Source organism: Hemicordylus capensis, chromosome 1, assembly GCF_027244095.1.
Source record: "Hemicordylus capensis ecotype Gifberg chromosome 1, rHemCap1.1.pri, whole genome shotgun sequence".
Classification (NCBI taxonomy): Eukaryota; Metazoa; Chordata; class Lepidosauria; order Squamata; family Cordylidae; genus Hemicordylus; species Hemicordylus capensis.
This window is the reverse complement of record NC_069657.1, coordinates 204,640,796-204,655,374: the sequence shown is the minus strand read 5'-3', so window position 1 is coordinate 204,655,374 and position 14,579 is coordinate 204,640,796. Positions and strand designations below refer to the sequence as shown.

The window sequence follows — 14,579 nt, the reverse complement described above, 5'->3', positions numbered from 1 at the left end:
TATTAGTGCAAGTTCAGACTAAGGGGTACTCCATGATCCACATTAAAGAATTGTGTAAGACATGTTGTCTCTTTTATTGGCCTAAAGTTTAGTCAGAGATGAACTATTTGTACTCCATGAGATTTTTTTTCTTCTTTTTTTCTTTTGTTTCAGCACTGGCTCACAGAACTGGAAATACTAGCAATGATCTTTGCAGCTGCAGTCCATGACTATGAGCATACTGGGACTACAAACAACTTCCACATTCAGACCAGGTCAGCCTGTTGCATAGAAAGTGTGGGTCACAGCCCAGTGCAAGGATATGCAAGCCTAGAAGAACTTCTGTGATGTTTAGGAGTGGATGTCTTGCTTTTCCACAGTATCTCGGGACAGACTCCCATGCCAGTAATGCCAACCACAGAGCATAGAAGTTTCCAAGATCTGTGCCATTGTGTAGGAAAATATTTTAGTGTGCAAATGTTTCTGTGTATGGCTGTGAGTTCTTGGAGCTTCTACCTATGTTTTTCAATGGTTACTTATTTCTCACATTTATATCCCACTCTTCTTCCAAGGATCTCAGGCCACCCTGATTTAATGCTCACAACAATCCTGTGAGGTTGGTTAGGTGGAGGAACTGTGACTAGTCCAAGATCACTCAATGACTTGCTGGATGAGTAATTATTTATATTAGCGATGTGCACAAAATCAGTTTTCCTGGCTGATTTTGAATCCAAACCAGATTAGAATCAGGCTGGACCGGTTCGGTTTTGCCCCCGTCCGATTCAAATGTGACCCAAGCCACACAAATGGCCAGTGTGCACGCAAGGAGTTCAAAGAAATGGCCTCCACACATGAACAGAGGCCTGAAATGGGCCTGAATCAGGCCCAAGTTGGCCCTGGACACTGAGCGGGAGGCTGACAGGAGTTGGGAGAGTTGCCACTGTGTGGCTGCCACCGCTGCTAATGTGCTTAGTGAGTAATTTCTAGTAATTTTTACTGCTCTTTAGAACACTTTTAGAAACTTCTCACTCCCGCTGTCCCTTTACCGGTAATTGGGAATCCTCACTGGATTCCCTTTGCCAGTAGGGCTCCAAACTGGGCCTGAACCAGCCTGAACGGTTAGGACCTGGTTTGGTTTGAGGCTAAGCCACTCAAACCAAACCAGTTCAAGTGCAAACTGGCTCAAATTTGAGCCAGTTCACACATCCCTAATATAAACCCAAACTCTCCCTGATCAAAGGCTTACCCCGACATCACCCTGGCTGTAGTCAACTACTGAGTTGTAGCTCTGGGCTCTTTTCATGGGCATTGCTGGGAAAGCCTGAAAACAGTGTTGTACCATTAGGTTTCAGTCCTGCTCAAGACATGCCACTTGGCAACACTGATAAACCAACCATTGGGAGAGCATTTCTTGCTCTCAGGGCACTATTTATCCTAGGGCAAGCCCTGGGCACGCTGTACCTTCCAGCACAGTGGGACAGGATTCAGCCACTGTGCCTCCCTGTCTGCACCTCTGGAGCATGGCCACCTTCCAACAACCACCTGTAAGTACTTACCAAGTCAAAATGAGAGGAACCAGAGGCTGGGAGGAGCCCACACTCCCATTGGGCATATCACTTGAAACAACAAAATCCAGTTACCAAGATTCTCAGCCTGACATTTTACCAGCTTCCATCCCCACAATCAGGAAGTCAGATGGAGAATCTCAGTAAAATGACGGGTGGAGAATTTCAGGAACTGTATTTGGTGGGTTCAGGTGACACACTTGATGGGAGCATGTGCTCAGTATGCCCTCTGGTTCCTCCTGTTCTGACTTTGTAAGTACTTACAGGCAGTCACTGAAATCCGCTCAGTGCCTTTTATCAACATTTTATCTGTATTCCAGGAAATCAGTCTGGTTTACATTAGCAAAGCTGCTGCTGTGCAATTCCAGTGAAGATCTATTAGCCTCATCATGGGATGTGATCCCTGTACTGCAACATTTATTGAAACAAGGGGGTCTCCCCCCGCCCCGCCGCACCGCCTCTTGCTGTACTTTATTTGTTCAAAAGTGGACTCCACTTTTGTTACTCACCATTCTGCACGCACAGTGTCCCCTTCAGGGCTATGCTCCTACCACTTAGTGTTACTCAAAGAATAAACTTTTAAGTTCTCAGAATGTGTCTGTTAGTTTATTTATCCAATGTTGTATCTGCTCCTATGGTGACTGCATCAGGTCTTTTCCCAAACAAGCATTTGCAGGCTATCGCTAAAAATATCTTTTACCACTTAATCCAGTCGTTCCAAATTTAGACCCCCTTTTCTATTTTGATCTTAAATAGCGTGGCTTTGAGTGCCATTCACGTGGAGGAAAAACCCTGCTCTTCCCATTCAGTGTAATAGCAAAAATGAAACTGAGGAGGTTGTTGTTCTAGAGGTATTTTCTACTCTTCTTATGTACCCTAAAAAGCAACTGACTTAGAGGCATTTCTGCTGCTGTATCTGCCAGCCATCTAGCAACATCCCTGCAGACTTGGCATAACCGCATATCAAAATGAGGGTCTTTGGTCTCTCTCCCTGCTCTGGACTGCATCTCAATTTATAAATACATGGACGGAAATGGAAGCTAGAACAAGAATTCCCCCCTTTGAAATTTGTTGCTTACAGTTCTTGTTTCATGGTAAGGCTGGTCCCAGTTTATGTGGCCTGCCACCATTATCCCCAGGGATAATGCAGCACTCCTAGCTGCTGAAATTCACATGGCACACAGAATGTAAATGTTTCTTCTCTTGTAAATGACCTCAGACAGATATAAATCTTCTTACTGTATTTACCCAAATCTAAGATGACTCTGAATTTAAGATGACTTCAGGTATAAAGAAGGTTATACCTGGATTTATCCAAAAGGAAGAGGATCCTGAATTTTGAGACAACCCTGCCTAAAAAATGAAAATCTTATATTGGACAAAAGGTTTTTTAAAATTACATATATTAACTGTAATCAATATACACAATGAAGATATAAGTCTGCACATAAAGAAATGCCCCCTCTGGATGATTGCCAGTGCTTCTAGAAACACCAGCACTTCTCATGCTGCATTGCACTGTTCTCCTGTCTGAACTGGGTGTGTGCTCCCTAATACTGAGAAGGAGGAAGGGTTTGTTTGCATATTTATTTATTTGTTTATTTTATTCATTCAATCAATCAATATACCGCCTTTCAGAAAGCATCCCAAGGCAGTTTACAAAAGTTAAATACAATAAACTTGCTTGTTGTTGCTAGTGACTGAGCTTTACTTTTGAGTAAGCAGCTGCAGAGCTTGGTGAAAGCATAGGGCAGGGCAAGAGCCCTACATGGGGTTTCCTTTTGAGGCAGCGCAGCCTGTAGATATTGGTGAAGGTGTTTTTTCTCCAAGCTCTGTAGGTGCTTACTCAGAAGTAAAACCCACTTGGAACTTCTTTTCAGTGAAGTGTATCTGTGACTGTAACTTTAAAGATCGGTTTAACCTTTTCTCTGTGGAAATCAATCAATTTGGTTGGATAGCTATTCAGTTTTGATCTGACTAGGGATGTGTGAGCTGGCTCAACCGCAAATGGCCCGCGTGCATATGCGGCAGCCTCAAAAATTGCCACTATTCACTCACAGAGGGCCAAAATGGCCCCAGAATGGCCCAAAATGGCCTGTAGGAGACTGGGGGAGGCCAGCAGTGGAAGGGGGCTGCCAGACCCCCCCCCCCCCCGCTGTGGCCACAGCAGCACCCCCCCAGGCCACCGAAGCTTTCAGCGATGGTAAGTCTGCCTTTAAAAAAATGAATTTTGATGTGGATGGCACCCCCAAATTGGGCCCAAACAGGTTCAACTTCAAACCAAGCTGGGCCCCTCATTTGGGAGTGTCAAAACCGAACATGCCTGGCCATTTTGAGTCCAGTTTGGACTCAAACCAAACCAGGCAAAGCGTTTTTGTGCACATCCCTAGATCTGACCCTTCAAATCCAAGTCCCTCCACATGGCAACCCGATCTTCTCTTTGTTTACAGAGCAGTAAGTCCCACAGAGTGCAATACTTACTCCTAAGTAAGTGTGCCCATGAGCCTCTCCCAATTTCCTCCTCTACCACAGGAGGATAAGGAGGCATAGTCCTTCTCCCGCTGAGGCAGTTAGCAGCGCCTGAGAAGAGCACATGCCCAGACAAGAGGAAGAGGCTTTCAGGCATGCTTGCACACTCTCCAGGACTTGGGGGTGTGGCAGGGAGGAGTGCTGGTTTTGGGAGGCTGCAGCTGCTGCCTCTCAGAGCAACTCATGTCAGGCTCCTATTCTCTTGATCACAGCCAGCTTCCCCAGCACGGATTCTTGATATACCTCATCCTGGATTTGAGTAAATAGGGTACTGCCATTATGGTGCGGCTAACTTTACTCTTTCTACTCTTGACTCTTTCTGCTCTTGACATCTAGGTCAGATGTTGCAACTTTGTATAATGATCGCTCTGTTCTTGAAAACCATCATGTGAGTGCTGCTTATAGGATTATGCAAGAAGAAGAAATGAACATCCTGGTAAACCTAAACAAAGAAGAATGGAGGTAAGATTGATAGGCTTATTAAGAATGGCAATAATGTAATATATCATGTTAATATCTTGGCACCTGCAGAACCATTGACTGGCTACTGTGTCACCAAGGTAATGTGTGGAAACTTCCTTAAGTGTGGGTGGTCTACATCCTGTGAGTCTTCCCCATGACAGTCTTGCCCCCTGGGAGATGTACCACTTGGTTGATGTGGGAGCCTGTCAGTAGGAAGCACTTTTCTCACCAGATTGTGATGGCTGTAGTTGTTCCTTTTCTAGTTTTTTTGGGAGAAGAGAAATATGTGGAAAGCCAATTTGTCTGGGAGAAGGGACTTTAAGTAAGCAAAAGATGGCTGACATACCACAGAATCCTATGTGCATATTCTGAGTTGCCTGGCACAAAATTCATTTACACAAGAGTAATCTTATTATGTCCAATTGGGTTATGTTTGTGTAATTGCATTTTTGCCATGTTCATTGTTGCACAACAGCATTCAGGCATGCTTGCAACCTGCACATAGCATTGTGCAGTATGTCAGCCACTCTAAGTTGGTGACACCCTGTCCTAATAACTGAAACGGTATTGAATTATCCTCCTAGCATGGCAGGTTATTGTAGTGCATAATAAAGAAGGAGAAGGAGAGAGAAATGCATTTTCTGCCCTCTGGCTCTGCATGCTAAGTCCGTTTACACAGCTAGATTTGGTTATGATGTTGTATCTTTTTCCTTCAGCACTTGTGGTAAAATGGTCTCTGAAAGCATCACCACATTCAGAACTGAAGTAACCACATTCTGAGAAATGCTTCTTTTTCAAGATGTGGTAAAATGTCATGTTGTCAAGTGAAGGTGCTTTTGGGCAGTGTGCAGATTGAGACATCAAGTGATGACTTGTGATGACGTCAGGTGATGTCTGGTGATTCCTCTATCATAAAAATGGTTACTTCCAACTACTGCCCACATCCCCTTAGATCAGGCCTGCTCAACTTAGGCCCCCTCAGCTGTTTTTGGACTACAACTCCCATAATCCCCAGCCACAGTGGCTAATAGCAGGGATTATGGGAGTTGTAGGCCAACATCTGCAGAAGGGCCAAAGCTGAACAGCCCTGCCTTAGATTCTCTTTAAAAATCATTTCCTTAAGGGTGCTCTTTGGCAGGAAACTAACTTCCCTTTCTCTAAGAGAATTCTTTAATCTCTTAGGTTCTTCTCTCCCATAGCCAGGAAGGTAGTTTGATGCTAGTAATAGAGTCATAACCTCACATAGTTCTGCCGACTGCCATTGTGGGGAAATAAAGCAAAGCATCCCACCCTATGTGTCAGAAGTGCACATAATTACAGTTTATGATTCAGAAAAAATGGAATAACAAACAGCGGGACTGAAACAATAATGGTAGGGTTGGCTTTTTAAAAGTACACATCTGCCATCGACTTCCATGAGAGATGGAGGTTTGCTGTTGATAACAATTTTAAGTGCTTTTTAATTTTTTAAAATGTTCACTTTTGTGCCAAGAGATAAATTAATCGGTGCTTTGGAATCAAACGGCTTATTACAGAATCAATGCAATTGTAAATTGGTAACTTTGATTGCCTGCAGGGAGCTGCGCAACCTAGTAATTGAGATGGTCTTATCAACCGATATGTCGGGTCATTTCCAGCAAATCAAAACCATGAGGCACACTATTCAGCAGACCGAGGGGTGAGTTGTTTCTTCCCATTCTTGTCTTTACTGGACCAACTCATGTATTGTGAACATTGCTATTAACAATAATATCAATGTGATATAGGGCTGTATAGTGTCCTGTTCTAAAGGCGCTTGCTGTTGCTGTAAGATAATGAGACGATGTCTTTGAATTGACAGGATAGACAAAGCCAGAGCCATGTCTTTGATTCTACATGCAGCGGACATAAGCCATCCAGCAAAGTCCTGGGAACTGCACTACCGGTGGACAATGGCACTGATGGAAGAATTTTTTCGACAGGTGCCATTAAAAGAAAATATGATTTCTCAAACTGTACTAGTGCCATCATTGTAGAACCCTCTGTTCGTATGATTTTATAGCAACTGCAGAAGAATATTGAACATCTATAAAGATGTTCTCATTGAAAAACAGGCAGACTTTGGGAACTGACAGACACTTGGGGTGTTTGGTTTGTCCTAAAGCATCCTGTTTGCTTTGCCCAGAGCAAGGAGGGCAGACAAAAGGGAAAATTGACCAAAATTCCATGCAAATGTTCTCAGACTGACTCATCCAGAGCACAGAGCTTATATATTTACGCCTGAATGTGTGTAGGCTCCTGATGCATGCAGTCTGAGAACTTCCACTCAGATGCACATACAGGAGCCCATGTGCATGATGTGTGAACATTTGAGGCGCAAGTGAACCGCCTAACTGATTTGAACAGTTTTTTCAAACCAATTTGAACAAATTCAGAATACATAGGGACACTTCCACAGCATAGTTTGTGATGATGTCATCCACTCCAATTCAAGATGGAGGATATGTGAACATGTCAAAACAGAGCACCCTCCCACTCCTTAAAGTTATCCACCCCCCGCCTTCGGACCAGCAGGCACCGGTTCCGTGCACATCCCTAGCAGCCACATATGAATTAGCTTTTCAGTGCTGGGGTAACTCATATGTTTTGCAGCCAATAATACATATATAATTAAAGCCAACATTTCAGAGTCTAATGTCTATGATCCAGCACCACCTATGCTAATGGGTTTCTCATTCCCAGCTATGGAGATTCATCTCATAAGTGTGTGTGAATATTTCCCCCTTCAGTTACAAGCAGAGACCACTTGCATAATGCACATGGTGTGTTTTTCCTTTCTTGCTCTGGAATGATATTTACCTGCTGCTTGGCTTAGTTAAACAGATGCATTCAGATGCATCCTGTGAATTCTCATTTGTATCTGTAGACTTATAAAGTTCAATGTTTCTTTTCCCCCAGGGAGACAAAGAGGCAGAATTGGGACTACCATTTTCTCCCCTCTGTGACCGCAAATCCACCATGGTGGCGCAGTCCCAAATAGGTAATGCTTAGCATTTGTTTTTTTAAACATCTTTAATGGAAGGAATCAGTACTGTGATCATTATAAAGAAGGGATACTTTTTAAGGCTGGTGCCAGGACTGCCTTCAGCATCCAGCTGCTTGGGAACTGGTCCATTCACACACTTGGCAATGGAGGACTGGGGTCATTTCCTCTAAGAGGCTGGGACTGGAGAGGTGGAGGGGTAGGCACACTGGCTTGGTGTAAACCCTAGGTGGAAGATAGGTGGGAGATGATTTATTTGTGTTATTATTATTTTTATTTGATTTCTATACCGCCCTTCCAAAAATTGCTCAGGGCGGTTTACACAGAGAAATAATACATAAATAAGATGGATCCCTGTCCCCAAAGGGCTCACAATCTAGAAAGAAACATAGGATAGATACCAGCAACAGTCACTGGAGGTACTGTGCTAGGGGTGGACAGGGCCAGTTACTCTCCCCCTGCTAAATAAAGAGAATCACCATGTTTAAAAAGTGTCTCTTTGCCAAGTTAGCAGGAGCAAATGAAGGCAAAAGCCCAGGTCTAAAACAAGAAGTTCTAAGTAGAACCAATGCAGCCTACATTCTGCTTCTTTCATCATGGTGGTTCTTATAACACAGCATGGAGCTTTGGGCTGTAGTATACACACATGAGTTTTGAAAGAGAAAGTGATATAATTGGAGTGGAATAGAAAGAGCCCCATCCGGATTCCCTAGGACCCTCTTGCATAGACTGTAATTTTAGTCTGTATCACACTGCAAGAATTTGAGTTGTAAAGGGGTGGTGCTAATAATCTGAATGGCTGTCATCTTGTTGTAAGATGGCAGATCAATTAAAAAAAACCAAAACAAAACCCTGTCAGGATCCCCTAGGACCTCCTGCCATGGATGCAAAGTTGGTCTCTGACCAAATTATTGAGGGGATCAATTTGGATCAATTTTCTTTTCTTGTTGGCTAAAGATTGGGGCAGATTGAGGAGGAGGTGCATCTTGCAGCATATAAGACCTATGGTATGTTCTGTAGGCACATGATGCAGCAACCTTGCTGAAGCAAAGCAAGTCTGGGTCTGGTTGGAACCCTTGAGCTCTGTGGGAGTAAGGCAGATAATACATTTGAGTTACTTCTATACCTTTTTTCAGGCTGACACATCTCAATTGGCTTAAAATCCAAAGAAGAAAAATAATCATGTACTTTGACTGCTACTGCTGGTGTTTAAAGCTATGCAAGACCTGAGATCAATAGCCGAAGCACTCTAAACCAGGACAAAAATTATATAATATATTACAGCATTTATTCAAGTGATAAAATAAAATGGAGTAAGATCTCAACAAGTTAACAAGGACAAGAGAACTGGGTGTTGTTGTTTTTTTAAAAATGAAATATCCAATATATAATATACAAAATATGTAAACAAGAGACCTTGACTAATAAATATAAAAGAAAGAAAAAAGTTCTAATCCAAGTGGACAGTTTGTCAGTGGTAAATAACTGGCCATGTGCATTTTGACTTATCCTGGTCGTCATCAGCAGTCCAATCACTGAGTTGAACTGGAGTCTCCAGACTTGCACACCTCCTCTGTTTTGGGGCAGCATCATTTGTCACTCCTTGCCATGAAGATCAAAGTAGCAAAACAGGGCAACTGGTAATAGAATATAAATGGTATTAACCCCACCCAGTATAATATAAACTGCATTAACCCCACAGAACAGCTAAGCTTAATATATAAAAACTAAAAAAAACAAAAAAGATGATCACCAAGTTCTCTCTGCTGTAGTCACTAATTGCTATCTGCAGTGGATATAAAAATGGCGCACTAGGGATTTCCCAGCACTGCTCAGCTGCTGTGTGGCTGCCAGTGGGGGAGTCCCAACAAAGCTCCTCCCTGGCCTCGATGCAATGGTGCCTTGTGTTTAATGAAAGAGGGTACTTAATTTTACAATGTTCCTGCTCCTTGAAGAGGAGCAACATTCTCATTATTGTTCATTTTTTCGGCATGACATTGCTCATATGAGTAGTCCTCTGCCCACGGCAACAGGTCTTTGTAGACTTGGCTGCAGTATCACTGGACAACTACGTGGTGATTCAGCAGGGAGAGAAGCACTCTGCACATGCCCAGATAGATACTTCTCTTGTCAGTTTTCATATCAACCAACATTTTGAGCTAACGCATGATATGAGAGACACAAGTTCTTAGATTTCATACTGCCACATCCCAGCTCAAATGAGGCTCCCGTTCTGAGAATCCCTGTGTTCAATAAGGTAATGGGCGAATGCTTGTCTTTCTTCTGGTGCATTTATTAACATGTGAAAACTTTTGCATTTCTATGTACTATTGAATTTTTGCCTGCAGTTCTCAGCAGGGATAATGCTTTGTTCGCAGTGTAATTTCTTGCCTTGACAAGCATTTTAAAAAGACATTGTTCGGTCTTGACATCTCAGAGCCGTGGGTTTTATTCTGTCTCCCAGGGATATTGCTTGTTCCATTCACTGCTTTGACAGAACACTGTTCACGCACTGTGAAAAAATACTTGCACAGAATAATAAACAGTAATGGGAAATATCAACTCATTCATATGGACACCTTGATCCAGACATCCCTCCAGGCAATAGTGTGCTGCATGCATGCTACTGCATGCAAGGATCTCTCCTGTTGAAAAGGTGGAAGCTCTTAAGCATTGTTTTGTGCACACCAGGTTGCACAAGGGTGCAGGAACCTATTGCCATAAGAACATAAGAATAGCCCTGCTGGATCAGGCCCAAGGCCCATCTAGTCCAGCATCCTGTTTCGCACAGTGGACCACCAATGCTGCTGGAAGCCACAGGCAGGAGTTGAGGGCATGCCCTCTCTCCTGCTGTTGCTCCCATGCAACTGGTACTCAGAGGCATCTTACCTTTGAGGCTGGAGGTGGCCTTTAGCCCTCCGACTAGTAGCCATTGATAGACCTCTCCTCCATGAAGTTATCCAAACCCTTCCTAAAGCCATCCAGGTTGTTGGCTGTCACCACATCTTGTATAACCCGTGCCATGCATGGGTTTCCCCTGTTAAAACAAGGGTGCCATGAAGAGACTGAGTTTGGTGATCTGGATCTGGACAAGGACATTTTGAGGCTTCAATCTACCCAGAAAAGTTACTCTGGCTTTGAGCAAGACACTAACTTTCAGGCAAACCAACCTCATGGGTATTTGTGAGTCTTAAAAACCAGTCTGAGGACCAAACTAAATGCTCAGAGCAGCTTAAATGGGACTGCCAGTGGTCTTCTCTCCAAGCACTACTCAGCCCCACAGTCACCCACAGTTTCAACAGAGTCCTGGACCTTCCAAGTTGAGAATGGGTTCTGCTATTACCTATGGACAATGGGGAAAACTCCACTCTGATCTTCTTCCCCCGCTTGCTCTACAGGTTTCATTGATTTCATAGTAAAGCCAACGTTTTCTCTTCTTACTGACTCCATGGAGAAAATAGTTTTTCCTCTTATAGAGGAAGCTTCAAAATCGGAAAGTCCTACCTTTGTGACATCACCAAGGTTTGAGCATTTTGCTACACTGCTGTTGTTGTTGTTAATCCACAATTGTTGTTAATCCACAATGTTTCTTTCCATCTAAAATTTTAATTACTGAAAATAGAAATTACCCTAGTATAACAGTGCCACCTAGTGGCAATATTTACAAATGTGATGCAGAGACTATTCCTACACAGGGTAAAAATAAGTATGTATAGGGACGGCAAAGATAGGGTAGGAAACATGTTACTCAATTCAGAGTAAGTTAAGTTGAATTACTGGTGTGGATAGAAGTTGCTTGGAGATGCTTACATAAAATGTCAAGGCTAACATGCCAAAGCAAATTCTGATTGTTCTATATAATGGCTGACATTCCGTGGCGTGGTCTGCTGGCAGCAGGGAACTGTCGGGGCTCCTGTACAACGTGAAAAGCAGCCCCAATAGGGCTGCACAACAGGGAAGTTGTTCAACAACTTAAGACAGCATAAGGGCAGTTCTACAGCGCTACTTCCATTGTTTCCAATGGGGCTAGTGCTATACAACTGCCTGGATACTGTTTTATGTAATTCAGCTTCCTTGTCCTGCAACACCATTGGGGCTGAACTGAAGGCTTTAATAAAGGTAAAGTGCGCCATCGAATCGGTGTCGATTCCTGGCGACCACAGAGCCCTGTGGTCATCTTTGGTAGAATACAGGAGGGGTTTACCATTGCCTCCTCCCGTGCAGTATGAGATGATGCCTTTCAGCATCTTCCTCTATCGCTGCTGCCCAATATAGGTGTTTCCATAGTCTGGGAAACATACCAGCAGGGATTTGAACTGGCAACCTCTGGCTTGCTAGTCAAGTCATTTCCCCGCTGCGCCATTAGGTGGCTCGAAGGATTTAATACTGTATGGTATGTAGACATGAATTACAGCTCGGAGACAGACTTCAAAAGTCAATGGGACTCTTAATTCTTTTAATCTAACTGGTGTTCTGTTCTTTATCTGATGTCATGGTAAAATAAAAGGCACAGTCTAGATAACCTTTGCATCCTATCCACCCCCTTCTGTACGTGGGCGTTTCCTGCATCAGTAACTATATATGATTTATTTTACTTAAAAATATCCCACTGCTTATACAATATAGTTTGTTTTGTTTTCGGTACTTCTGTCCCACTCTTTTGGTCCAGAAGGGCCCCCAAACTGATAAAGTTACAAAAGAAACAAAACGATCAAAGCCATGTGAAAACCTAAATATGTTTCTGGGCATGTATCTGTGACTACTGAGCAACGGAGCCTTCTTGCACTGTTTCCAACTGAGTTCCTTATTTACTTTTCCCCTTCCCAGTGAGAATAGCATTGGCGGGAGCGCTGCTGATGTGCACAAAAGGATAGGCATTAAAAGCAGCGCTTCGAGTCTTAGTGGGAGTTGCTCAGAAAACTCATTAGCATCTGTGGACTTGAGAAGTTTCAAGGACAGCTTGGTTCAGATCATACAGCAGAACAAAGACAGGTGGAAAGATTTAGCAGAAAAAGGTACGTTTTCTCTTGGGTTATCTCTCTCACCTCATTATTCAATTCACCTTTGCCTACATTTGTTATGTTAGCTTGAACACGTTAGTTGTGCAGCTCTTACATATGAAGAAGGACATGTAACTGAGGGAAAGACAGTTGCATTAATCCAGCCTGTCTGCACACCAGGAACTTGCCGGATACTGGTGGGCCCTTGCAAGATCCCTCAGACCAGGTGAGAATGGGCAGAAGAACCAAAGACTTGCTCTCCAGTGCCCACTGGCCAATTCTAGGCATTACTGTGCATGCAACTGACCTGGCAGATGGGAAATCAGACCCCCTGAACTGTATGTGTGGCCTTCTGGCCCTGCACATGCGGATGTGGCCAGTGTGCATGCAGCACTGGATACACAAAGTTGCACATTCACCTCCATCTCTCAGTACAGATGAAGATGTGTACCTGCATGTGTGTGTGTGTGTGTGTGTGTGTTTTCTCCATATGTGGCCATGGGGCAAACTCATCCAGTGGTCCCCTGCCCCTGTGGTAATGTGTCCACATGTTAGCGCGCACCAGCCACACCCCTGAGTTTGACATCATACGCAAGGGGGCATGGCCACCGGCAGAAATATGAGAGCGGTGCCCATCTGCCTGCTGTGCTGCACTCGGTGCCTCATTTGTGCTATATTGTGGCCAGGGTGGATGTGCTCTTTCTCTGCCTGGCTGAACTCCAATGGAGCACGAACAAAGCCCAGTGCTGCACACCCAGTGCGGGAGGCAGACAAGCGGGGAGGGATGAGGAACCCTGAAGGTGTGGAGGAAAGTGGGGGTGAGCCTTTGGTGGCCCCTAGAAGTGTTTGGGGGGCTGCAGTGGCCGGGGGACACGTGTCCTCCCATGCTTAATGGTGGCCATGTGTTTGTTACAGCAAATTGTCTTATGGTAAGGAAAGACGGTGAGGTGCTGCCCATTCCGCTTGGCATTTGTGTCCCTAAGAGAAGGTGACATATCTGTGGTGTGTACAATATAGACATCTAGATAAACAGATAACTGAGAAATGCCAGACAGAAAAAACCCCTCATAGAAATGAGATTACTGTTCAGTCCTAATAAAAACAGGCCTTAAGCTACTATTAGGTCCCATAATAAGAGGCGCATCACTCATCAGGTAGGCGGAGTGGCTGAGTTTGAGACTGCCTCGGATCCGAGCCGCCCACCCCCACCCCCCACTTAGCTGAACTTGTTTCCAACTAAACAAAGTTAGGCTCGAGCTGTAAATAAAGAGGTTTTAAGATCCTTATTGAAATATCTCAATTTCGCAGTGTTTTCTACACGACTGGATTAGGAATATTTTAGTGCAGAGTCAGAGACAATCTGTTGTTCTCTTGAAGGATGCCCCTGCTATGCAGGCACATTGGCTCCACTAGATGGTGGAAGAGTGCAGCCTGTGTCTTTCAGAGCACTGCTGGGACCTATACTTTCAGTGCATCATTACACTGAAGAGAAGCTGGATCGGTCCAAAGGTCCATCTAGTCCTGCATCCTGCTTCCAGACAGCCCACCAGCAAAAGCCCTCCTCAGCAATGGGCAAAGAGAGTCAGCTTGAAGCTGGGGCTCCATAGTTGTCATTGCAAATAGTCATTGATAAATTTGTCCTCCATGGATATTGCTAATCTCACTTTAAAGCCATCTAAGCCTGTTGGCTAGTTTGGACTAGGGGTGTCTGAGCTGGCCAATTGGCTGGCTCAGTTTTAATCCAGACTGGGCTCGGGGGATATACTTGTAAAGGGGAATTCCCTAGACTAAGTGGGGAGGGAGGCAGTGAAAGGATAATATTTACCTTTAGTTTCCTGCCAGTGTGGATGGCCGCAGCAGTGGCTGTGGTCACGGCAACATCGGAGGTGGGGTGGGGGCTACAATGTTGCTGCCCCCATGTCCACTGGTCCCACAGTTCCACATTACATGCAAATATGGCCTTATTCTGACTAGAGTTCTGAAATGAACCAGGATATGAACCCTGCTCAGAGGTGTTGCACA

The 14,579-nt window shown here is 44.2% G+C and overlaps 1 protein-coding gene across 8 annotated transcripts in view; it reads left to right on the top strand.

The window, feature by feature from the left end:
* Positions 1-14,579, top strand: part of PDE1A (phosphodiesterase 1A) — a 217,129-nt gene that overhangs the window by 188,902 nt on the left and 13,648 nt on the right. For all 8 annotated transcript variants that reach the window (XR_008311124.1, XM_053270027.1, XM_053270037.1 and 5 more), the window contains 7 exons: positions 154-254; positions 4,410-4,535; positions 6,112-6,213; positions 6,376-6,496; positions 7,473-7,554; positions 10,956-11,079; positions 12,385-12,572. Coding sequence is in view for 7 of the 8 variants with exons in the window: in XM_053270027.1 (XP_053126002.1) it covers positions 154-254; positions 4,410-4,535; positions 6,112-6,213; positions 6,376-6,496; positions 7,473-7,554; positions 10,956-11,079; positions 12,385-12,572 (844 nt within the window). In the remaining variant the exon portion in view is untranslated. The remainder of the gene's footprint in view (positions 1-153; positions 255-4,409; positions 4,536-6,111; positions 6,214-6,375; positions 6,497-7,472; positions 7,555-10,955; positions 11,080-12,384; positions 12,573-14,579) is intronic.